At 47.3% G+C, this 23,400-nt stretch overlaps 1 protein-coding gene across 1 annotated transcript in view; it reads right to left on the bottom strand.

Annotated features, from left to right (window-relative positions):
- Positions 1–23,400, bottom strand: part of FRAS1 (Fraser extracellular matrix complex subunit 1) — a 105,157-nt gene that overhangs the window by 17,698 nt on the left and 64,059 nt on the right. The window contains exons 22-45 of the mRNA XM_068189207.1: positions 20,548–20,694; positions 19,787–19,927; positions 19,556–19,696; positions 19,193–19,336; positions 18,588–18,855; positions 17,261–17,345; positions 15,260–15,574; positions 12,899–13,052; positions 10,962–11,140; positions 9,525–9,641; positions 7,601–7,715; positions 7,012–7,149; positions 6,790–6,822; positions 6,044–6,175; positions 5,653–5,778; positions 5,066–5,313; positions 3,761–3,909; positions 3,365–3,527; positions 2,540–2,675; positions 2,045–2,241; positions 1,551–1,704; positions 956–1,219; positions 652–840; positions 171–290 (exon numbers count right to left, since the gene is read on the bottom strand). Of these exons, the coding sequence (XP_068045308.1) occupies positions 171–290; positions 652–840; positions 956–1,219; positions 1,551–1,704; positions 2,045–2,241; positions 2,540–2,675; positions 3,365–3,527; positions 3,761–3,909; positions 5,066–5,313; positions 5,653–5,778; positions 6,044–6,175; positions 6,790–6,822; positions 7,012–7,149; positions 7,601–7,715; positions 9,525–9,641; positions 10,962–11,140; positions 12,899–13,052; positions 15,260–15,574; positions 17,261–17,345; positions 18,588–18,855; positions 19,193–19,336; positions 19,556–19,696; positions 19,787–19,927; positions 20,548–20,694 (3,855 nt within the window). The remainder of the gene's footprint in view (positions 1–170; positions 291–651; positions 841–955; positions 1,220–1,550; positions 1,705–2,044; positions 2,242–2,539; positions 2,676–3,364; positions 3,528–3,760; positions 3,910–5,065; positions 5,314–5,652; positions 5,779–6,043; positions 6,176–6,789; positions 6,823–7,011; positions 7,150–7,600; positions 7,716–9,524; positions 9,642–10,961; positions 11,141–12,898; positions 13,053–15,259; positions 15,575–17,260; positions 17,346–18,587; positions 18,856–19,192; positions 19,337–19,555; positions 19,697–19,786; positions 19,928–20,547; positions 20,695–23,400) is intronic.

Raw genomic sequence — 23,400 nt, 5'->3', positions numbered from 1 at the left:
CATCTGCAAAATCTCCCCATGCCCCTTACTTCAAAGGCATTTGAATTGACAGTGCATCAAATCCGCATCTCAAAAATTACATTTTGCCTTGCAGTACATGTGGGATGGGAATCTGTAGGCAGGCCCGAGCTCTGCAGCAAAGAAAACACAACTTCAGCACTACTTTTTACCTATTACATGGATGTGAAAAACCTGGTCCATCAGTTTGTTGCCATCTGCATCCATCACATCAAAGGTGAAGGGGAAGTTTCCGCCGGGATCCCCTTTCCCGTGGCTGTACACCATGTGCCCTGGGGAGAGGGAGAGGAGAAAAGAGATGCGTTATTACAGGCTGCAGCATTAATTCTTAGTTTGGAAGCAGGCTGGCACCATCAGCTGAGGCACTTTGGGGCTTGACAGAGCTCCTGGATTTGGGTTTCATGATACATGGTTCTGCTTTAACTTAACAACCTGCGCTTACTTCTTTCCCTCTCCTTTCCTTAATTTAGCTCATCATCCCCCTCTCATAAAGATCACAGAGTCATGGAATATCTCAAACTGGAAGGGACCCATAAAGATCATCAGGTCCAGTTCCCTGCTCCTCACAGGACTACCTTAAACCAGCCTTGGTTTATACACTTGCTGTGACTACCTAAAATCCAGCACTCTCACCTTTGTTTATATCAGCCTGGGTGAAACTTCTCAGGGGTCCTTTGGCAGAGATCTGGACTGGACCATCAGCTGTGGTCAGCTGCAGCTGGCCCCTGCTGGGGTCCCTCCTCAGGACAAATCTGATGGCCGTGTCCCCTGAATGTCCAGCTGCTGCTTTCAGGTGCTGAGCCGTGAGCCGAGTTGCAGAGCCTGCCCCAGGGAAAGCAAACCCGCAATCAGCTTCAGCCAGCCCGGCCAAGCAACTGCTTTAGGCTGGCCCATCCAGCAGCACCCAGCAATGCCACTCTCATCCCTGTCCCCGTACCAGCTGGGAGCTGCAGGTCCCTGTTGACAGCTACCGTGGGTGGCTGCTTCCTCGGCAGCTCCATGGAGAATTCCAGCCTCCCTGCCTGCGTGTGGAGCCCGTCCGTGAGGGAGAAGCCAAACTCGTCCGTCTGTGCTGCGGCCCCGCTCCGAGTGTAAACTATCAGCTCGTCCAGGACGTCCTGGTAGGTGAAGGAGGAGCCCCTGGACAGCACCCGGCCCTGCTCCGGGGCCTCTGCCGTGCTCTGCCTTCTGCGGAGCTGGCCTGGCAAACCACACAGGGATCAGCACAGCCTGCTGGGGACAGAGCCTTCCTTCACCTGACACCCTGCCCAGTGTGGGCACTGCAGGGAGATGCCACCTGCCAGCAGGGACTGGGGGAACACGGCAGGGAACTCCCCAGGGAAACACCTGCGCCGCCCCTTCTGCTCTCCAGCAAAGAGCGAGGGACGGCTCGCCAAGAACAAGGCTGTCCTCAGGCACAGTCCTGGTCCAAATTGAGCTTTATCCCACAGACCAGGCTCCCCTCTCACAGCAGGGGCTCTTACAGACAGACAGACTCCCTGTCCCTCAGCCCCCGACCTGTCAGGACGTACCATGCTCAGGACTTTGGCTGAGCACGATGACCAGCTCGCTGCTCTGGGTGTCCAAGTCCTGCAGGCTGAGGGAGGCGTTGGTAACAACCACGGCTGAGCCCTCCTGCACCCGCACAGGCTCCAGCACCATCCGGGGAGGCTCGTCGTTCTGCCGCTGCACAAAGGCACACACCAGAGAAAGGAACATGAACGCAGGGAAAGACCCACCTGAATGAAACACAAGCTCCCAAATGACAGCACTGGTGCTGGCATCACCAGTCCCTCCAAATCTGTCCAGCCCTATGGCTGCTTCCAAGACAGAGGAGACACCAGAGCAGTGAGCCCTGGGGAAGAGGCTACAATGCACAACTGTCCTTGGGCATCACAGGTAAATTATGTGCCTGTGCTAGGGGAAGCAATCTCCCTTTAATCCCCCTTCCTCCATACTAAAAAGGAAAGAGTAAAGCCTTGAAAAGTGTTTGTGTGAAAGGAGAGGCCTCTGGCAGCCAGCATACCTGGATTGTGATGTTGATGCTCTGCACCTCTGACTGGCTGAAGCCGTCACTCACATAGAAGCTGAAAACATCATTTGTGGGCTCAATGCTTTCATGAACACTCTGGAAGTAGTAAATGCTCTTCTCCAGGACATCTTGAAGGGAAAAGGATGCGTCTGTGGTCGCTGCAAACTCACTCTGCGGGCCAAAGCTCTCGCCTGCAAACCAGAATATCACTGGTGAATATCAAGTGGCTGATAAACTCAACATAAAGCCAGCAGGATGAGGGGAAGAAAGGCATGTTGTGAAGGCTGCAGAAGAGGGGATGCAGGGATCCTTTCTGCAACTGACATCTTGTGGCCTTTGAAGGAGGCAACATTTGCTGTGCTGGAGTGGGCACTGGGGAAGCTGCAGTTTTAGATGCAGCACAAGCTGTCCCCTCCATGATATGATAGATGTGATCCTGTTTGGAGCACAAACCAGCCAGGAGGAAGAAGAGAGAGCCCAGCAGTTTACCTGTCCTGGTGTTCTCGATGTAGCCATACACAGGCAGAGTGACCACAGTGACCCTCAGGTCCTCCCTGGCAGCAGTATCATAGTCAGCAGTCAAGTGGTGATGGACCAGCAGCGGGACCCTGCCCCCCTCATCTACCTGGGAAGCAACAGCAGACAACACAAATCCTTAGTGAACAAGGCTGCCTCCATGGAAGAGGCTTGCCCGGGCTCTGGAGTGCTGTCCCACCCTCCCCTAGGTCTGTTAATCAGGAATTCGGCAGGAAGGTGAGGCGGGATGGGAAGAACAAAGCCTGCCTGGCCTCCAAGAGGAGCCTCTGAGTTCTTTATCAGGGCAGGAAGGGAACTGGCAGAGTCATGGTGACCTATCAGAAGGCATGACCTGCATTTCTTGTTGTAGAGACCCTTTTGAAGGCAAAGGAGGGGGAATGCACAGCTGGAAAGAAGGGAGATAACTTCCAAAGGCTTTTATAAGGTGTGTGAAATGCTCTGTGTCAGCCCAAAGCACCAGGTGTCTCCAGACTTGTCTTCTGCTCATCTCTTACACACATGCTGGTGCAATTAGGGATGAAATATTGAGTAGGGATAAATCTGACTTGCTACACTATATCAAGAAGACATCCTAGGGACAAGCAGCTCCTGACTGGAAGAGATATAAACAGATGAGGTTCGGGGATGCAGATGGACTATCAGCCTCCTCTGGCTTCCAAGTGGTTTATTCACCCTTTGTGTGGCACAAGTAACACTATGTTGTATTCAGTCACTTCCCCCCAGTCCAGGAAAACTGCTCAGCTGCTCCCATTGCTGTCCCTGTCCCCAGCCACTCACGGTGACATGGTCAGCGAAGGCGATGAGGGCGGGCAGTGCCGGGGCAGAGGCGATGGTGACGGTGAACATCTGCCTGTCCAGCCGGTTGTTGTCGGCATCCAGCACAGAGAAGTGGAAGATGTCGGTCATGGGCTGATTACTAGTCTCAAACGTGGTGGAGTAGCTGTGGGATCAGGACACAGGGAGTTAGGGAGCCTCACTGAGCCCCAGGCAGATCTATCCAATCCCTGCAGTTAGTGGTGAGGCAGTCCTCTTGGAAGAGAGGTGGTGCCTCAGTTCCCAACTCTCCTTCACATTCATTCCCTGAATTCTTTTAAGTAGCCCAGATATCCCTGGGGAAAAGCCCACTGAGCTTTTAACTGGTATGGCTTGAAGGAGAATAGTGCTCTTTGCTACCTGATCCTCTGGTTGTTGATGTCTTCCATGGTGAAATTGTAAACCCTGGAAAGCTCTTCATTGTGGGAGCCTGACATCCTTAGGAGGGTTCCATAGGCTGGCAGAGATATCAACTGGATTCTAATCTCTGAGTCAGGAGAGTTGTTGTCCTAGGCGTGAGGAAACAAACCAAATGAAAACAGGGCAAAATTAGGCATTGCTTTGTTCCACTAAAAATGGAAGGAAGAACAAGTGTTTTATAGAGAATTATACCTGCCTAGCTGGGTCAGACCCACAGACAAATATTAAATGAAGCTGTACTGACGATAAGAGAGTCAAGAGGGTTGACATTTTCAAAACATACCATAAAATGTATTTTCATTTTCTCTCAGCTCAGCAAGGCTTTCTCTATGTCATTGTATCATGTTAACACAGTCTCCCAGACATAAACCTGGTATTTTAATTTTCACAGTACTTCAGAGTGAACTAAAAACTGATTTTGTCTCTTTTCAACCACATTAAGTACAACCACACTGTGACTCAGATGTCATCTTTCTTAGAAGAGTTTTGTTAGGTGGTTGAAAAATAAGACCCAGAACAGAAATCAACACATCCTGAGCATATGGGTCAGGAGTGAAACCTCCTTTGCCCTATCTGTGCTCTTATTCAGATTAAACCTGAGCATCTCCCTTGTCAGCCTTCCACCTTAAGAGGAGAACAGGACAGATTCCAGACCTGTATCCAGATTGATCCCTTGAAAAAAAAAAAAATTCCCAATCATCTCTCTGACAGCCAGCCTCTCTCTGCTCAGGTCTCTCCAGCCTCACACCTGTACTGCGACCTCTCCTCCCTCAGGAGGTTGCTACATCATCAGCAAGGAGTACAGAGCTTTCTTGGCAATGTCACCAACAGGATAACTCTTGCACAGCACACAAGCCCTGAGACCAACTCAAGCTACCAAGCTCTGCAGCATCTTGGGGTTGTTTACTCTTTCCACCTTCCGATCTCCTCAGAAAAAGGTGGGTGAGGGGGCTAACATTTTCCAGGGATTAACACTCAGCAAATCCATGTGCTTTATTAGCAAGTCTGTTTGACAGAAAAATCTGGGCTTAACTAGGTTCTCATGTTTAGCATAGCAGTTCACCTCTGTCAAATGGGAATAATGTTAAATCCCTGTGGGATGAAAGAGTCTGTTATCCCTCTTTTGCAGCAGCCAAAACTTGAGCTCTCTACCCAGAAGCCACGCTGACAGCAGAGAGGTGTGTGGGGGATAAGGAAATGGGTCCTGGCAGCATTCCCCGGGCTTAGGAACAGATGAAAACCCACCGTGTAAGCGAGGTGCTGTCGGGAGAGGGTTACGGAGCTTTTGCTGGCCACTGTGACAGCCAGCAAGCAGCCCGGAGCCAGCTGTGGGCCATGGGTGTCCAGCTGGGACACGTCCACCCTCAGCACCGTGGTGACTGTGGTGACACCGTCGGTGACAGAGATTTCCATGCTGTCCTCTGCTGCTGCTGAACCATCGTGCACGTACTGCAGAGCGTTCCGGGTGACGTCCTCATAGGTGAAACTGTCACCTGCCCAGGGAGGAGACACACGAGTCAGAAAGACTGCTCAGAGCAGGAATCTAACTCAAATGACCTTAATCAAGAACTAAACTGGCATTTAATCCCATCCTGGCAGGGCTCTAAGTTATGAGGACATTCATTAAGTAGCTGGCAGAGCAGAGGAAAAGCTGTGACCTTCCCAGTTCCAGCGACTCCTGATTCTCAAGGAGGGCACCAACCCACCTTTTCTTCCCAGCTGCTTCCTGAGCTCACAGCTAGACTGACCTGCTGGGGGCATCTGTCTCCTCCTGCTCACCTCAACCATCTAGGCTGATCCCTCTCCTGCACTGAGGGAAACTCTCTACTCACCTGCTCTCATGAGCTCCTGCACATCTGCGCTGTACTTGAGCACAATGCCATTATGGGGAGGTTTCACCAGCTCAAAGAAAAGACCCTCAGGAGCTGTATCCGTGTCACTTACAGCCAACTGGATCCCTGTGCCAGGGAAAGAGAGCATAGCTTGTGTGAATGGAGCCAAAAAAACCCCATAATTCAGTCAGTAGAAGAAAAGTAAATCATTCTGGAGCTGCCTTAACCCGAGAGCTGTGAGTTCCATGGAAATAGTTTGTCCCCTGATGATGCTCAGGCTGTATCAGGGAATTCTCTCCTAGAGTGGCTCTCAAGTGACCCCCAAGCAAGTGAAGCTGGGCCTCCTGGCAGTGAGCTGAGCCCCGCACCATGCCCCATGCACCCCACTCACCGATGGTGGCTCTGCCCCCCTGGCTGACCTCCAGGAAGGGAGCTGCGATCTGGAAGACTGGAGGCTGCTGCTCAGCGGAGAGCAGGTGGATGACAAACACCATCTCCGGGCTCGTGTGCTCCCCACCAGAGACTAGGCACAGACAGAAACCATGCCTGAGTGCAGGGATGGGTTTGCAGGGACCCTTCACCTGAGAAATTCACCTGTCTGTACAAAAATCACCATCCCATATCGCTGGCTCATCTCCTGCCTTTGTCTGTGGGCATACACACACACTTCACACAGGCCAAGAACATTTCTCTCTGCCCCTAACTCACAACACAGACTTCTCCTTGCTGGTGGAAGCCAGAAAGCACACGGAAACAGAAGGATGCGTTAAACAAGCAAGCAGCTTATCTGTGGCAATTAAATTGCAGAAATGTCTCCACGCTGTATTAAAAAAAAACGAGAGCGTAAAACTCCTTGTTCACACTGGGAGGACAAGAGGAATAAATCAGACTTTTAGGACTGATTCCAGGCAGCCACTGGAAGAAGATGCCTCTAGCAAGCTGCGGCTCAGCTTCTGTAAAACACTGCTGGGAACCAGACAATTAATATCCCCCAGGCACGTGCATTTCCAGAAATTCCTACTGAGCGCCCACAGGTGCGCCTGCAGCAGAACAAAGGCCAAGGAGTAACAGGCAATAGGAAGGGCAAAAGAAGGATGAACACTGCTCTGGCCAGGAAAGAGCAAGTGGTTGACATACCTGTGAATCGGAAGCTCACGGACTCCGGGAGACCTGGCGGGACAAACACAAGCACAGAGTGACTGCGGTCAGGACAGGAAAGCACGCCTTGATGTGGACTTGGAGGATTTTGGGGGAAATTGAAGTGCTGACGTTGAACTGGGCAGAGCCTTTCCTCAGCAAGGAGGAACACCAGCAGTCCAGCTGGTGTCCCAGCCCTGCAAGGAGCGCTGGGATGCTCACCTGCAAAGGAGAAGGCCATGATCTCCCTGAGGTGAGGAGCTGCGGTCGGCGGACGATAAGCAATCCTGCCATGGTTTATGTCGGCCTGGGTGAAGTACCTGGCTGGGGACAGAGGCCTGTCCCTGTGCTCCACAATACCTGTGGATGCAGAGACACCAGCATTACCAAGAGGGGTTAATTACTCCATCTGATTCCACAGGTTCATTTGCTTTCCCTAGGTGCTTCTTTGTACCACTTCCAGAACAAGTCACACGGATGCAACTGCATGGACAATGGGCTCTAGGGACAAGAGAAATTAAACAGAGATTCCTCACTTAGGCATTTCTTCACAGAACCTCTCACTTGAGAGGTGGGAAGCAGAAAGCCATGGGACATAACATTCAGTATTATTCAGACAGTAGCAAAAACTGAGCTCTGCAGCACATTCCTAAAGAAGCCAAAGAAATGGGGTTAAGGAACAAGGTGTTTAAAAGCTAAGGAAAGAGGCCAAATGGATAAACAGGTTCCTCTGCAGAATGATACTCCAAGGGAAGGAGGAGATATGCTCAGAAAATGTGGCGATTACTGCAGCAGCAACAGGTTCACTTGCCTTGCCCAGGAAGGAGAGGCACAGTCACGTTGTACAGGATTTTCTCACTGGGAACCTCCGGGTCTACAAAGGAGAGGTGATGGGGCTCAATCACTGTCACACGGTCCTCCAGCACCTCAATAAACACATCAGACAATGAGCATCAAGGCCAGAGACATGGGAAGATTCACCCAAAAATGCATTTAAAGAGAATTTGCTTTGCTCTAGTTAAATATTAGACAGTCTTGACATGTAAAGGCCCAGTTCTTAAACCTAAACCTGACCCCCTGTCCCCTGCAGATGCACAACCTCCACACTCACAGGTGGTCAGGTTTGTCCTTTGGCCTACAGCAACGAAAAAGAGAGAAAGGAAAACCTAGTTTGATCAAGAACTCCCTGGATGAACACGTAATTCACTGTCTGTGTAGTTTTCTTATATAGTCTGATGTGGCTGGACTGCATTCTCTTTTAAAAGAAAATGACTGAAAATGACTCAGGCCTTTCAATTGGAATATAGAGGAACCAAAGCTTTCCCTTTTGTTTTAAACCTGCCTAAAATTGCTCTGATCCTTCTGTAACAAGATTATCATGAACCAAAGGCAGACAGGGCGCTAAAGGAATTACAGTGCTGCTTGAAGAGACTTAAATGCCCAAAACCAGTTAATTTCCATGTGTTCATGAACCTTAATCCTGCAGAATTAACAAATTAAACTGCTCAGCTGGGTATGAAAAGCATCCAGCTCATTTTATAATCTTGAGCAAAATAGGGAAGAGAACAAGCTAAATTAAGGATTTGGGCACTTCAATAACCTGCTTTGGAACATGAAAGGTTACCAATATGGGGGAAGCAGGTTAACTTGATTGAAGAAGAACAAATATAGACGTTGTGTCCAGTTTAACGAAAGAGTCATCAAACCTCCCTTGACCTTTCCCAGCAGCACAAGTCCAAGTCAAGACTAGAGGGATGGGAGGACTCAAAGTATTGTGCTTTCCACTCAGCTTCAGAAGTCTCATTCTGAAGGAGTCTGAAGACAAATGAACAGAACTCGATCACACTGGGGCAGGGAAGTGCAATTTTCTGACAGAAAGATTTAACGTTATGTTTCTTCCTCGCTGCCTCCAAGGCCTATTTGTCTCTCCCAAAGGTGGGACTCGCAAGTGGTGAGGTAAAAGGTGTTTTATGGCCCTATTGAATTTTGTGGGGAGTAATTAGCTATAAAACCCAGTGCTGTGTGGCTGTGCCAGACATCTCTCCCATCAATTTTGTCAATAATGACAACAACAAAAAGTCAGGAGCGAGAAGATAAATGGCTCCAAGTAGCAGTCTGACCATGTTTCATTATCACCCAGGAAAGGTCGCCACTATTTCAAACCTTGACAAGGCTGTTGTGCCATGGGCTTCCCACTAATCCCTCTCCCATCGCTTCCTGTGCCTTTCCTGGACCCATGCCTGGCATGCAGAACAGGAGAAGTAGAGGGGACAGCTGGACTTCACCCACACGTGATGGGGACACATGCAAGGCTTGCACCGCAGTCTGAGAGTCCACAAAACCGACTTTAAACTCCACCATCATCTTTCCAATCAATGCAGCCGGGGAAGGAACCACCTTGGAGAGACCATTCTCATCCAAATGGTCATTCCCAGAGCTACAGTTGGGATCAAGTTTACAGTGGAACTACTGGCAAAACCCATTCATTACAGTCTAAGCCACAGCTTTTCTCTCTTGCCATTCCTCCTGGCTTCTCAGGAAAGGGTAAGAATTCCATAAAACACTGATTTTGTTTCTCTTTCCCCCTCTCCTTCCCAGTCTGCACATTCATCCCTTTTAATACGGAGTTTTTCAGCTTTTCATGGGTATTTTCTGCACTCCCCCACCCCAGTTACTCTTCTGATCTGTTTTTTTCCCATTCCTCCTCCAGCCATCTGTGTGGTGTTATCACTTACAGCCATGTGCAGAGAGGAGCCAAGGGAAAGCTGAGGAGCCTTGGGTGTCTGGGGCAGAACTGCAACGTTGAACACGTGGCTTTCCAGGCTGGTTTGTGGACTGGCAGAGCTGGACACCTGGGAAGGAAAGGTCACATGAATGGACAAGTGATTTCTAGATCAGTTTCAGACTTTCCCTTGGCAGTGGCTCTCTGTGATCCCAACAGCTTCCAAGATGGGCTGCACTTGTGTTTCACAGGCTCGTAAATATTGTCCACTCTAGCACCAAAAAAATAAGTCAAGGATATCTAACTCCTAATTTCAAGCCTGCAGCAAAGACATACAAAGCAAATTATATTAAATTGGTAAAAACTCAGAGTACCAGAACCATTCCCTAGAGGTGAGCCTGCAAATGTTCCCAGCAATCCTGGGGTGAAGTAAGCACCCAAAGAAATACAGCTCCCTTCTCTGACAGACTCAGTTACTGCTTTATCTTTTAGCAGGGATGGCAGTGTGCTCTGGAACTTCACAGAGCACTTTGTGAGCGGGAATGGACATCCTGAATCTTAATTTTTAGAAAATGCATAAAAATGTAAGTTCTGATGAAAGGAATGATGTCATTTTAGCCATTTGCTGCACCTGCTCCGTCCTAAAAGCAATGAAAACAACATGTTGGTCCCAAAATGTCCCAAACCAAAGTTCAAGGCTTGGAGTTGGACAGGGGTTAGTGGTCTCCTGATGTGACCAGGTATTCCCAGCTCCCTTTCTGAGCTCTCTGTACAATTATTGCTACTGCTCCGAGATACTGAACCCAAACACTCAACTCATGCAAAATGCATAGTCTATAAGAGGAATGCAGCAATTAAGCCAAAGATTAGCTTGTTCAACACTGACGCTCACAAATTCCTCATTATCACTTATGTTAATTACTTTAGAAATTACCTTAATTGCCTCTGCGGTGCTACAGTAATTGCTTCTGCCTTGTAAACCAGATGTAACAAACACTGCGTTGCCAGTGTTCACGTAGGCTTACTTAGGGCAGGCTGTGAAACCCTCCCAGCAAACAGCAAGGACCTGTCTGAGGAATTTTATGGCTCTTAAACCTGTGGGGAGTGGGGATTTATTTCAGTTTCCCAGCTTCTGGGGAGTATTTCTACCTTTTGGCCTGTTTGCAAGACGAAGGGCTCTGAAGCCAAAATTAAATTATTAGCTTAGAAACCAAGGGCTGTGTGGCTCTGGGGCTCACCATACAAACCATTTTTAAAAAGGCACTTGAAACGTTTTTCACTTGGTGTAAATATTACAGGTTTTATGAGAGGGTGGTGTGCTTGCCAGTATGTATTCACACACATATATGTGTCATTGTTAAAACTCAGCCTCACAGGACACAAGCGGAGTCACCTCAGAGAGCTGCCACCTGGTATTTCTAGGGCAAGGACATGGAATGACAAGGAATACCTGGAACTGGAAGGAGTCACTCTCCACTTCAGCCCCCGAGTGCCTGTACCACACGATGCCATCGCTGATGTCCTGCTGGGTGAAGGAGGTGGTGGGTGAGGCCGCTCTTCCATCAGGTAAAAGTTGCCAGGAGTCCACTGGGCCGTCCGCCGGCATCGGCACCAGCAGCACCACTTCCCCTGGGAAAATCAAGGAAGAACTTGGGAGAACACAGGGAGCAAGAGATGCCCTTGCAGCAGCTAAGGAGCAGCCAAGGCAAATGCCCACCCACTCCGAGCTTTTTTCCATGCAGTGTTAAGTGACAGAAATACCAACAGAGCTCCCAAAAGCCAGCAGCAGACATTGAGACATGCCGGTGACATTGGGGTATCTTGTTAATTAATTCCATTAAACGGGTTGATAATTCTGCTGATTGATAATTAATCACTCAGTTATGTGAATCATCCATCAGAAGCTCTCCCATTTCATTTCCCCAAACCACCCTTAAAAAGTTGGAGCAACAAAAAAAGGTAATTCAGCAAAATGCAATATCACACTTCTGTTTGATCATCAAACTCTGGGCTAAAATTCCTTTATCAGTACCCTAATTACATTCCAGATCTTATGGTTTTGCTCATGGGAGTTCCCCTAAAAATCTAAAAATCAAATTCTATGTTTTCTATAGGTATGAATATTTCTCCCATTAGCCACAGACTAAATTAGGCAGATAAGCCCTTCTGGATTCGGGACCAATTTTCCACATTTCTCTCTTTGCTATTTTTACTCTTCCTTTCTGCAAAACAGTATTTTAGATAAAATTTCGGAGATCATTGATTTCTGCTGCTTCTTTCTCACCTGCAGCTACAGACCTGTTTATATTACTGCAATTAATCACAGCAGCAATAATTATGGTGATACAAACACAGGATTATAAATTTTAGTTAGGGTTAGGCAGCAGGAGACAAGCTCCTCAGGGAAAAATTCCTGTTTTCCTGTAAATGCTTATTAAAAACGAGAAGACAGACCTTCATCTGCAGAAAACTAAAGGGGGAATACAAATTAATTACTTCTCTTCTAAACTGCAAAACTCTCATTATCTCTGTTTCCATCAGGTGCTGGCAGCTGTTATGGAAACCAAGCCTGTCCTCGCAGCAAAAGGAAATAAAAAAAGCATGGATGTTGCTAGAGGGATCCTCTAATTTTGCCAGGTCAGCAAATTAAATGCGGTATCATTTCTTAAAAGTGCAAAATATGTTACTGGAAGACATGGGTTTTCTGAAGAAAGTGGTGATACTGAGTAAGAAAAGAGCATCTTTCTTTTCTTTCCAAATTTCGTTGCCCTCCACATGACACTTCTTTTTCATCCCATTTTTCTCCACGTATAGCTCAGTCACAAATGCCAGAACCTTCCACACCCCCCCTTTCCCTGTGCCCAGAAGATCCTCCCTAAGCATGAGGTTGCTGGTGAAAGTCACTGCTCCAAGTGCTGACCTCAGAGCCTCTCAGAAGGAATTTGGGGACAAGAATGATCTGCAGATCCAAACAACATCACCAAATCCTGTTTTAGTCGGCAACCCCTTCCTCTGGGACAAATTAAATCTAGAGTCATGGAATTTAGGGAATCCTTCAAGGTACTTCTACTCAGCAGTTTCTAGAGGTAGATACTGCTCTGTGCTCCTCAAGGCAGACATTCACTGCAGAGGATTATCTTTTGGCACCAAGATTCTGCTCTCTGAGGGCTGTAAATACACCACGATTCCACCACCACTGGAGGAACAGATGATCAGAAAGGGCAAAAGTGCTTTGTTACTCTGCCTGACCATTAGAAGTGGAAAAAGATGAGGCTAGCAGCACTCAGCCAGCCTACCATTCTGAGGAAATATTCCCCCAGCTGTGCACCATGTGTAACACCATGGAAGGGTGCTGCTGTTGGGCAGCAGGACTCCAGGGGGATTTACCATGTCTGGGCTGCTCCTCGGTGATGGTGTAGGTGATGTCAGAGTCCCGGACACCGGGCAGCTCGGCGTGCAGGATCGTCTTGGAGATCTGCAGCATGCCTCCCTGGGGCACCCACACCAGGGAATTGCTCACCAGCCGGGGGCTCCTGGCACTCTGCAGGCAGGGGGACAGCAGGAAAAGGCTGACTGCAGTGTGAGTAATTGGAATGGGACTTTCAAGGGAAAAGAAAGGATCATGGAGAATATTTGGAATTTGTTACGCATTCCACCCTGGCTGTCTGCTTGAAGAAATGGTTGTGGATCCTTCTGCTGTATCCCTCAGACCCCATTCCCAGCCTCTAGAACTGACCTCGTCCTCTAATTCCTGATTTCCTGCTGCTGACCCTAAACCTTCCTGAACCAAGTCTTCCTCCATAATTTTGTCTTTTACCACCATCCTCATTCTCTCTGAGCATCCACCCAAGTCTTTAGTTACTCGGTGGGTTTCCTAACCTTCAAACTATTCCTGTGGCTCTTTTTTTTTAATTTTTTGTCCAATATTAATTTAAGCTTCCTGAAATGTGGATGTCAGCACTAGATTGCAGTAATAGTTTCACTACAGTTCCCTTTTATTTCAGTAACACTACTCTGGCATTCAAGGATTGTATCAGCCCTTTTTGGCTTTAATTTGCATTTTTGGACAGGTCACCAAAACCCCTGTGACCTCTTCCATGCCACGGCTCTTTCTTATAACCCCAGCTGCTGTAAATGTGACTTTTTTTTCTGGATTTCTGCACATTCACCTTGAAACTGGCTGTGGCAGCAGTTCACCTTGAACTGTGTGATCAGTCAAGATCCTGACTGCTCCATCTAAGGGATCACCCTCCTCCTCACTTACTACTCCACATAATCAGCCCCCAACCTGGTAAATGACTCATTGCTGTGTTCTTCTGGATCTGCCACAGAGACAGGAGAGAGAGCTAAAAAGATGTTTGTGAAAAGGAACCACATTACAGGATGAGTTCTGACCTCCTTTTTGGCACGTCTGCTGTGCACCCACCTAATTTTTACTCCACCTACACTGTGGGTTTGTTATAAACATGGAAACCTTCAGCTCTTAGGTCACTAAATGACTGAATGTTCCTTCACTGGCCACATCAAACCCATCCAGCATGTTGTGATACCATTCCCACATGGCTTTGATGCTGCTTGTTTATAAGAATAGGCTCATGAGACAGCTCTTTTTGCTTGGTGAACTATTTTTAAAATATTTCTAACATGTGAAAGTGTTTTCAGCTACCTGCTCCCAGGCAGGGCAAGGTCAGCTGCCTTGCAAATACTTTGGAGGCCTCCCTTAGCTGGATCTCTAGAGGCCTGGGGCACCCCTAAAATAAACATCTTTTGTCTTTTTTTTTCTGTGGTCCCCCTGGCCTCTCAGAAAAGAAAGACTTCCATGTCCCTGTTCAGACTGCAACAGTTCCAGCAAAGGGTCTGGATGGGAAAAGCAGCCATTAGCAACTAAAGGGACTGGAAAAAGCCCTAAAAGCTGCCCTGCTCTCACCTCTGTCACCAGCTTCATTCTCCTCTGTAGCCAAGTGCTGCACAGAGAAATGTGGAATGATAAGGAGAGACAAGGGAGCACTAAACAGGATAATAAAAGAAACTACTCTCAGCAATCCACACTCACTGGCATTTACAACAACCTGCTTAATCAACAGTGGGGGAAAAAAGGTGTTACAAAGAACACAGAGTGGTGTCCAAGCATTTTCACAGCCCTTGTGATCCTGTTTTCATCCCCAGACTGCTGTGTGAGTCACAGTACTAATTAGCATTAATTACTACCATAGCTTTAGGGGAATCTGCATGGTCCAGATGGGATCAGTGCCTCCTTGTGCAGAGCTCCACGGCCACATGGAGCGCTCAGAAAGCTCCCTTCAAACTGTCCTGCCCAAGCTGCTGAGAAAGACATCTCACACAGCAGAGAGGGCAAAAGAGGGGCAGTGTCATCTCCTCCTAGCTCCTTTCCAAGGGGTGGAACTCCAAGACACTGTGTCAGATCTCTACATAAAAGACTGCAAGCCGTGACCTTCTCTAATGACAGCTCTACTTTGTGCTACTCTTTCACATTAGTAAGGAATATCTTCAGACTTTTCTCCTTCTGCTTTATTACAGTTTATTACCTTTTATCAAATAACTGGACTTTGAATCATTGAAGCTGCACAATTGGAGCTGTTGCAAACCAAAAATTCGGGTGACCTCCAAAACCCGATCAGTCCACTACTTCCTCCAGCTGGTTACTCAGGATTAGTGACACCTCAGGGACAGCGCGGCACTTCTCCAGACTCTCAGTGTGCCTGCCAGGTTTTATGTGCCAGCACATACCTCGGGAGCAATCCTGATGTGGAGCAGGATGTTCTGGAAGTGGTAGCCGTCGCTCACTTGCAGAAGAGCCGCGTCCTGCCAGCTGTCAGAGCCATCGTGGGCGTAGCGCAGCCGCCCACCCGCGAGGTCACCCAGGCGGAAGGTGGCAGGGTCTCCAGGGGGCCCGAGCAGCTTCCCGTGACGTGGGGGCTCCAAGACCATCAGCACCACGTCCTGAGGGTTGTCACTGTCCCCCACACCGAGCACCAGCTCCGATATCGTCCCGGTTCCCCCCCTGCTGATGAGGAGGGGCTCGTTCCTGAACACGTACGGCGCCTGGAACACAAAAGCAGCTCTGAGGTGTCTGCTGAGCCTGGGAGATTGGGTCATGATCAAAGGCTGGAATTAAAAGTTTGGGGATAAGGACATCAGCTCAGTTCATCCTTGGAAATCGCCTATTTCTTAGCAGCAGAGAATCAGTCTCCACACCTTTTCCCCTGATGGGCAGATCTAATAATATTTAGCATTAAAACTGAATTAGTCCCAGTAAAAGAAGATTCTCATGCCACATTAGGCTTAGGAAAGGCAAAAACTTGGGACATTTATATAGCAAGCATCTGACTCTAGCTGATCCTCATGAGGCTTTTGAGATGACAGCAAAACCAGGTATCTTCATCATCAGTGTTTATTTCATTTCCAACACTCCCCACAGCCTTACTCAACTTACACCAAAAACCTGCTAGAGGCCATATGTCTGCTGGTTTAAATTAGTTCTCCAGTTCTTTGTCATCAAGAAAAGTTTCAATCTGCAGTCTCTATTGATCCCAATAAACATCATTTGCCATGGGTAATGCCCTGCCTCAGGAGGGAAGCAGTCCTGCAGAGACAAAGTCAAAGCCCTGGGAACATCCTTCAGAGAGCCACCTCACCTGTGCACAACTTCCCAGGGTTATTAGGGATCAACAGCCAGAATTCCTATCATTAAACCTCACTTATGTATTCTGGGGCAGTGACTGCAGCTCTTACTTAGGTGAACGTCCTACTGAGGCAAACAAGAGATTAGGCTGAGCCAAGATCTCAGCACCAGCCAGAATCAATATACACACAGCAGGATCAAAACCCACCGTTTGTCTTATTCTAAAGGACAAACTAGAGCACTTCTAATTTCCAGAAGTTAGGGGAATGACTAATATGGAATATAAATTACTCATGGGGAGGGTGGAGGCTGAGCCAGGCTTGTAGGTAGGAAGGAGCCAGCACTAGAAGAGTTCTGTCAAGTCATTTGGTGCCCCTCTGAGGATGTAAATGGGCCTTAAGAGTAGCAGATTCTCTTTTGCACTTCAGGGTCTCTATTTGTAAGGATATGCCAAGTAGTCACAACTTCTGATCAACTTTTCCACACTGGAAAAAGCTCAGTGCAAGCTGCAAAGCCTCCCTGGAAACCTGGAACCTGTTCAGGTGCCTGTACCCTCCCTGGGGTGAGATCCATATATTGTGCCACAGACTTTAAATAACAATAATACAGGAGACACGGACACTTGGCAGTACCATCACCTTGCCCAGAAGTGGTGAGAAGTTTAAGAGACACCCTCTAAATAGCTCATGCTGATTTAATGCCCAGCTTATTCTAGAACAGAGCATTGAACCTGAGTGTCAAAGCTCTCCTGCCATTGGGATCAATCCTGGCCCAATTGGCCTGCAGCAAGAAGCTGAACTGGAGCATCAGCAGATCCAAAGGATAACTGGAGCAGTAGGGATTCCTTAGCCCTCACTGATAATTGCTCTATGATTGCACAGCTCCAACTCCCTACACAAGCAAAATGACACAGGCAAACCTCTCCAGTCAATTCCCCAAGTCCCTTTCCTCCATGTGACTCTTGGCGGCTGCCCCTAAGGGACAGTTGAGCCCAGTTTGCCTGATCTGAACCCCTACTCAAGTTCTGCCCAGCTCCTTTTTTATCCCTGCAAGAAACCAGGGCTTCAAATGGTACCAAATTTGGGGCTGTTTCCAGGCTTTGTTACCTGTGTTGAGAAGGCTTGAATGTTGATCACCTCAAGGTGGGAGAATGACTGTTGGTCACTGACCTTCAAGGAAAACTGTCCTTTCCTAAACAGGTCCCCAACAAGCCAAAATACAGGATAATATAAATTAATGAAGTACTCTTCCAGGACTCAGTAATGATAAGCACATTATGAATTCAGCAAAAATGACTGGCTCAGTGACAGAAGCTTTAGCTCAGGTTTTCTTCAATTACGTTTTTATAGTATTTTTTCCTGAAGATTCATAACAGTCACAACATGTAATAAAACACCTTTAGCTGTGTGATAATATACCCTCATCTCCCTTTGAGTAACGTTATCCACATTGGATGGCATCCCCAAGATAAAGTGCCAATTCTAAATGCCAGCCACTTGCTGCTAAAGAAAAGCCTCACTTTATTTGGCTTCAGGACTTGCCAGGAATTTTCCTTCCCATTTACTTTTCAGTGATGCCACCCAAACACCTTGAAGTTTAAAGTAACAGTATAAATAATAAATAGAGTAATAATTTTTTTAGTAATAAAGCAGCTTTGTTTTTTAAGACAAGATGCTGACATTTAATGGTGGCTACCAGGTGAACTTAAAAAAAAAAAAAAAAAAAGCAGGATACAGGAACATACGCCTGAAGTCTGGTGAACACCACCTAACACTTGGCATCAGGACACCCTGAAAGTCTTCTTAAAATCTGATTTAGATGGAAGACCTCCCTGCTTTATACAGCCAGAAATGTAGAACAGTTCCACCCACGTCACTCTGGTGCCAAGGCTTTATGGTGATGCGAATCAAGTGTGAAATTTGGCAGAGTGGCTGGCTTATTGCCTGTCTGCAGGAAAAATCTGCTTCTCTGCAACATCCTTTGCAGTGTGAGCTTTGCCAGCTACTAATCACTGCTAATTATTCCAGGGTACTAACAGAGCTCACACTGGAGGCAAACAAGGAATGGCTGAAGGCAAACTACGCCAGAGAGCACAGCAGTGACATCACCTGAGCAACTTCTTAACAATATCAAGAAGCTGTAGTAACAATCAGACTAATATGCCAGTTTTAACTCTCAGCTGAGTGTCCTGAGGATGGGACAGATTCCTGCACCCCAAAAGCACAGAAGGTTTGGGGTCACAGTGAACTGAGAAGTTTTGCAGCACAAGTTACACTATAGTACAGCATAAGTACGCTGGAAGTTGATTTAGCAGCGGTCTGAAGTGTGCCTCCCTGTAGGAAAGCTTCCAAGAAAGAAGGAAATACCCGTTCTCAAGATACAGCAATTTTTTTGCGAGGCAAGAGCTCAGGAAAGAAGCTTCCCCCGCGTCACCTGGGCTCGTCTCTGCCGTGCACGAAGCGGACCCTCCTGTCCCGCACGTCCCTGCAGCTGAAGCGCTGGCCGCGGCTCAGCGGCACCTCCTGCCCGTCCTGCAGCATCACCAGCCGGCCGGTGGAGGGAATGCTGTCCACCTGGAACAGCGGCTGCCCCGAGGCACCGGCCGGATCGCAGCCCAGCAAGGCCAGGTCTAGGGGCTGCACCCCGCCGATGCCCACCCTGAGGGTGCTGCTCACATGAGAGCTCCAGGGATGCCTGCTGGCTGAAGGGAAAGAAGGGAGAAGTATTACTGCAGAAACCACCACAGCCTGTGTTGGCATCATGCCTGTTAGCACTATTTTTTGGGTGCCCTGTTCATTCCTGACCCAGGTGAACTGCAATCCATCCCAATCCCCACCACGACTTGGGCAAATCACTTCCCACCTTGATTTCCCAATCACAGAACTGAAAGCCAACTGTAGACAAACGAGTAAATCTTCATTTAGAATAGAGAATGTAAGTAACCACTAAACTTGATTCAGGAAGGGATCTCCCCCAAGACATTTTGTCACTGGCTTGACACTGATGATAAATGGTGCTGTCTTTTGAGAGACACTCACCTTCTTCACACTCTCTGGTCTGTGGATTGCCATAGAAACCCTGGCCACAGGCAGAAACACAGATTTTATTCTTCAGAAATGTGGTGCTGTCACAGAGGTGGCACAGGCTGCCACCATCACACTCCAGGCATCCAGGAGGACAAGCTGCATTGGACGGAAAGCACAACCCCACTGAGACACTGCAAAACCAGCACAGCCACTGGCACACAGAGCTGCCCCCAGGCTCAGAGCAGAACCACCACTATGTGTCTCACCTACCTGACAAAAAGAGTCAAGACAGTGGGCAAAGAGTTATGATGAAAGTTGGCAAGAAGTTCCTTCTTCATTTGCCCACCATGCCTGCATCAAGCTCGCCATGCTCACCTGTGCACTTGTGCTGTGCCTCGTCTGTGTAATATCTCTGCCCACATTTGGGAACACAAACACTGCCCAGGAGGAAGAATGGGGCTGGGCAAAGGCTGCACTTGTCTGCTTGGTGGCACCGAAGGCAGGGCTGATCACACCCTAAAGAGACACAGGCAAAGAGCTCAGCCTGACAGCTCTTGGGAGACAAGCAGGGAAACACGTTGGAAGCAATGCTCCATGAAAACTCACTCTGGCACGTGTCTGATTCCCGGTAGAAAGCCGGAGGACACTCTTCCACACAAGCTCCTTCGTGGAGAACATGGCCTTCCATGCACTGCAGGCAGTCAGTCTTCTTGGGACCTTTGCAGGCGTTACAGCTCCAGTCACACTCTGGAAGAAAACAAAAATCAGTCCAGGGCAGCCCTTTCTGGGGTGCTCAACCTGCACAAGGGCTTAGCACTTGGGGTCTACAAGCTGTGGGAAAACATCACTTATTTCCATCATGGAACACTCTGCTGGGGAGCTCTGGAAATCTTTCAAGTCACGTGTCTTTTAAATCACTCCAAACTGCTGTTTCTGCAGCCATCTGGTGATGCAGGATTTAGTAAAACATAGAGAGAGAGACAGGTAAGTAGAGGAGGCCAGATAAGCCCCTGAAAAGAGACTTAGCCTGGCAAGCTCACTCGTTACCAGCTGACCTGTGACTAAATGAACTGCTGGACCTGACCCCTGAAAACTTTGCTGGCTCAGTTACAAAATCATTTACAAGAGAGCGATTTGCAATAATCTTGTTCCACTGAAAGGCTCAAGTATGTGACAGCAGGCTGCCCAAAAAACAAAACAAAAAAAAAAAACCAAAAAAAAAACCCTGCAGAAACCTTGCAAGCAACCTGTCACTGAGCAATTTTCCCCTTCCTGCACCCTAAGCCAGGGCACTTTCATTTACTCCTTTTTCTCTTTCTTTTTTTTTTTTTTTTCCTTTTCCTTGAAACCAGCAAGGCATTTTTCACCTCTGCAAGTCTTGGTGGAAAAATCCAGGTAGTACTGCTGAGCACAGCTCTCGTACTGGCACTCCCCAAAGAGCAGCACCTTGGCTGCATCTCTGCACGACGTGCAGCCAGCGGTCGAGTCGCAGCTCCGGCACTGGCTGCTGCAAGCTGTGGGAAGACAAGGAAAACCAGTGTCATTCCTGATGCTGTTACCCTGCAGCCTTGCTACTCCTCTTGTCCTCTGTGGAGACTTCAGGGTTCTTGCTTGTTTTGTTCCTTTTCACATTCTCCAAAGCATAAAGAGCCTCATTCCATTTGGAATAGGCTGGAATGTACCCTCATGCTGCTTCTTACTTTCCTCTGGACAGGTCAGGGTAAAACAGTGACCCTGAATCCAAATCCCCAAATAAGAGCTTTCCCTGTCTCTGTTTTGTTTTTGGTTTTGTTTTTTTTTAATTTCCTTTGTGCAGCCTGCATTTCATACAACTCTCTACCCAGACAGACAAAAATTTGGAGAGCAGAGTAGACTGCTGCAATCCTTGGTGGGACCAAAGGCCCATTTAATTTCACTTAACGTTTCCACCTTTTTATCTGCGCACAGTGTGAAACTCTGGAGCTGCAGGGAGCAATAAAGATGCCAGGAAAAAAATAATTCAGGGATTTACTGAATCTAGGATCAAAGTCCAGAGGTTCAGAATATTTCAACTCACCTCTTTGATGTCCAGGAACTAAACTTCACAGGAGGCTGTACTAACAGTTTGGGTGATAAATACTGACATGTTAATTCAAAACACAGTTTTATAACCAAAAAACCACCAAAGTAAAGTTAAAGTACCCATGTTGCTCTCCCTGAAGCAAGAACACAGTGTTTTTCAAAACAGTTCCTTGTTTTAGTGCCTCTAAAAAATGTCACAGAAGGTCTGCATTTTACTGATGTACAAACGATTTCTAGCAAAGTGTTTACCTAAAGAATCAAGCAGCTGGCTTTTAGGAGCTCTGGTGCCACTCTGATTTTTCTTCACTTAAGAACAGTACATGAAAAAATTACTTTTTTCAAGTGCTCTAAAGAACCAACTATTAAAGATACAGTAAAACATTCTACATGAGGTCTAAATCCAGGGAAATCAGGCCACCCATGGAGGCATGCCAGAAGAGAAAGCAAAAACTGTATCTGGAAGCAAACCTGTCTGCTTGTTTTATCAGCATGACTCTGTATCTGCATTTTTAAGCCTGTGAAGGACGCGTTAAGCTTCTCACTGTTCCTGGGCCAGGATGTCATTGAGTTTAAAAATATCTCCCAGGACCCATACATGCACTTGGCATCTCTCTGAACCTCATTCCAACCCCGAGTTCCTCAAAAGTGCAAAGAGACTAAAATAAATGTTGAAGAGAGACCAGATTTTCTCAGCCTAGCAGCCAACCTCCGATTAAACAATCTTCATTCCCTCCAAGTGGCAGTTTCCCAGCAGCCTGGGACAATTTGTATCTCCCTGGCTTATCAGCAGCACTTGAAAAGGCACAAGTGACACTTGGAATGACAAAAATCCAACACACTTGGCCTTGAGCCCCCTGCTCCAAGGATTACAAACACTTCTTAAAAAGCCATTTGCAATGAAGAGATTAGAGTAGCTGAATTAGCTTGCAAAAAAAAAAAAATCTATTTGCAGTTGAGCCCCTGAACCAATTTCAGGAAGGGTGCAGGCCTCAGGAACATTGCCAGTCTACCTTGATATGCTGAGGCAGGAGCTATCAACAAGAAAGCTTTCATTAGAAAGGGGCATGTTAATTAGGAAGCGAGATATTCTGGTGCAGCAAGCAAGAAGAGAATCCCTATTGCAGAAGAAAACTTGAGTATTTTGTTGAGCTTGTAGGAAACCAGCCAGAACTTTTTTTTAATTCCTATTTTTTATTACTTTCTCTTTATTATTATTATTGAATGCCTTTTTTTTCCACAACAGAAGAATGGTACAAGTCCTTCCAGCTATTTCCTTGAACTTATGTAAGGTGTCTGCATTTCTGCTGATCAGATGGAAATAATAGTTTCAGGAGAACCATCTATTTCAACAAAAGGCAGGTAAAGCTGACAACCACTTCAGTTTCCTCCTACAGGACCTCATCAGTGACAAAATTGGGTCTAGGTAGGATGACACTGATACCTGGACTCAGTGCAACAGAGATGTTTTATCATAACTTGTGAGAATTTAAATCAGGGTAATGCAGGACTTCACTAATCTGAATGTTCAGGTTCACAGTGACGAAACCACTTCAGCATTTGCTCATTTTTAGGTGTGTGTATTATAGTGGGACAATTCAAGCAGGGCTTTTTCCAGTTTTTTGTAACTTTGGGCCATGCCATTTTGCATTTTGGAACATCGAGCCAAATAATCTATGAGAGGAATATCCCAGGGCCAGAGTGAACACAAAAAAATAAAGGAAAAGAGAGGCCCTGAGAGATTCACAAAGGATAGCAAGAGTAGGATAAAACATAACCTAATACCAGATCAATTCCACCAGATCATTAGGATCAGCTCAGGTCTGTGTCCACCAAGCTGTACCTTGTTTCTCCTGGGGTTTCACATGAGGAGAAATGGACATAAATGCTACAGCTTCCATGGCACGTACTGGCATGTAGTGCAGTGGGGAGGGGGTTTGCCTTAGTAAGGACTGATTAAAACTGGTCTCAACTTGCCAAGTTTTCATCAAGTCCAGAATCCATCACAGGGAAATCTACACAAATGCTCCTGCAGATTTTTACAGCAGGACACAAAGCCTCTTGTCTTTTGAGGTCAATAGCAAAACTGCAACTGTTTTGAAATTTCAACCCTGCTGTAGGCTCTGCTCCTGAGGCAGCTTATCACCTCTGTCAACTCACAT

The sequence above is a fragment of the Anomalospiza imberbis genome, chromosome 4 (assembly GCF_031753505.1).
Source record: "Anomalospiza imberbis isolate Cuckoo-Finch-1a 21T00152 chromosome 4, ASM3175350v1, whole genome shotgun sequence".
Taxonomy (NCBI): domain Eukaryota; kingdom Metazoa; phylum Chordata; class Aves; order Passeriformes; family Viduidae; genus Anomalospiza; species Anomalospiza imberbis.
The sequence above is the reverse complement of the archived record's forward strand: the minus strand, read 5'-3'. Positions and strand labels throughout refer to the sequence as shown.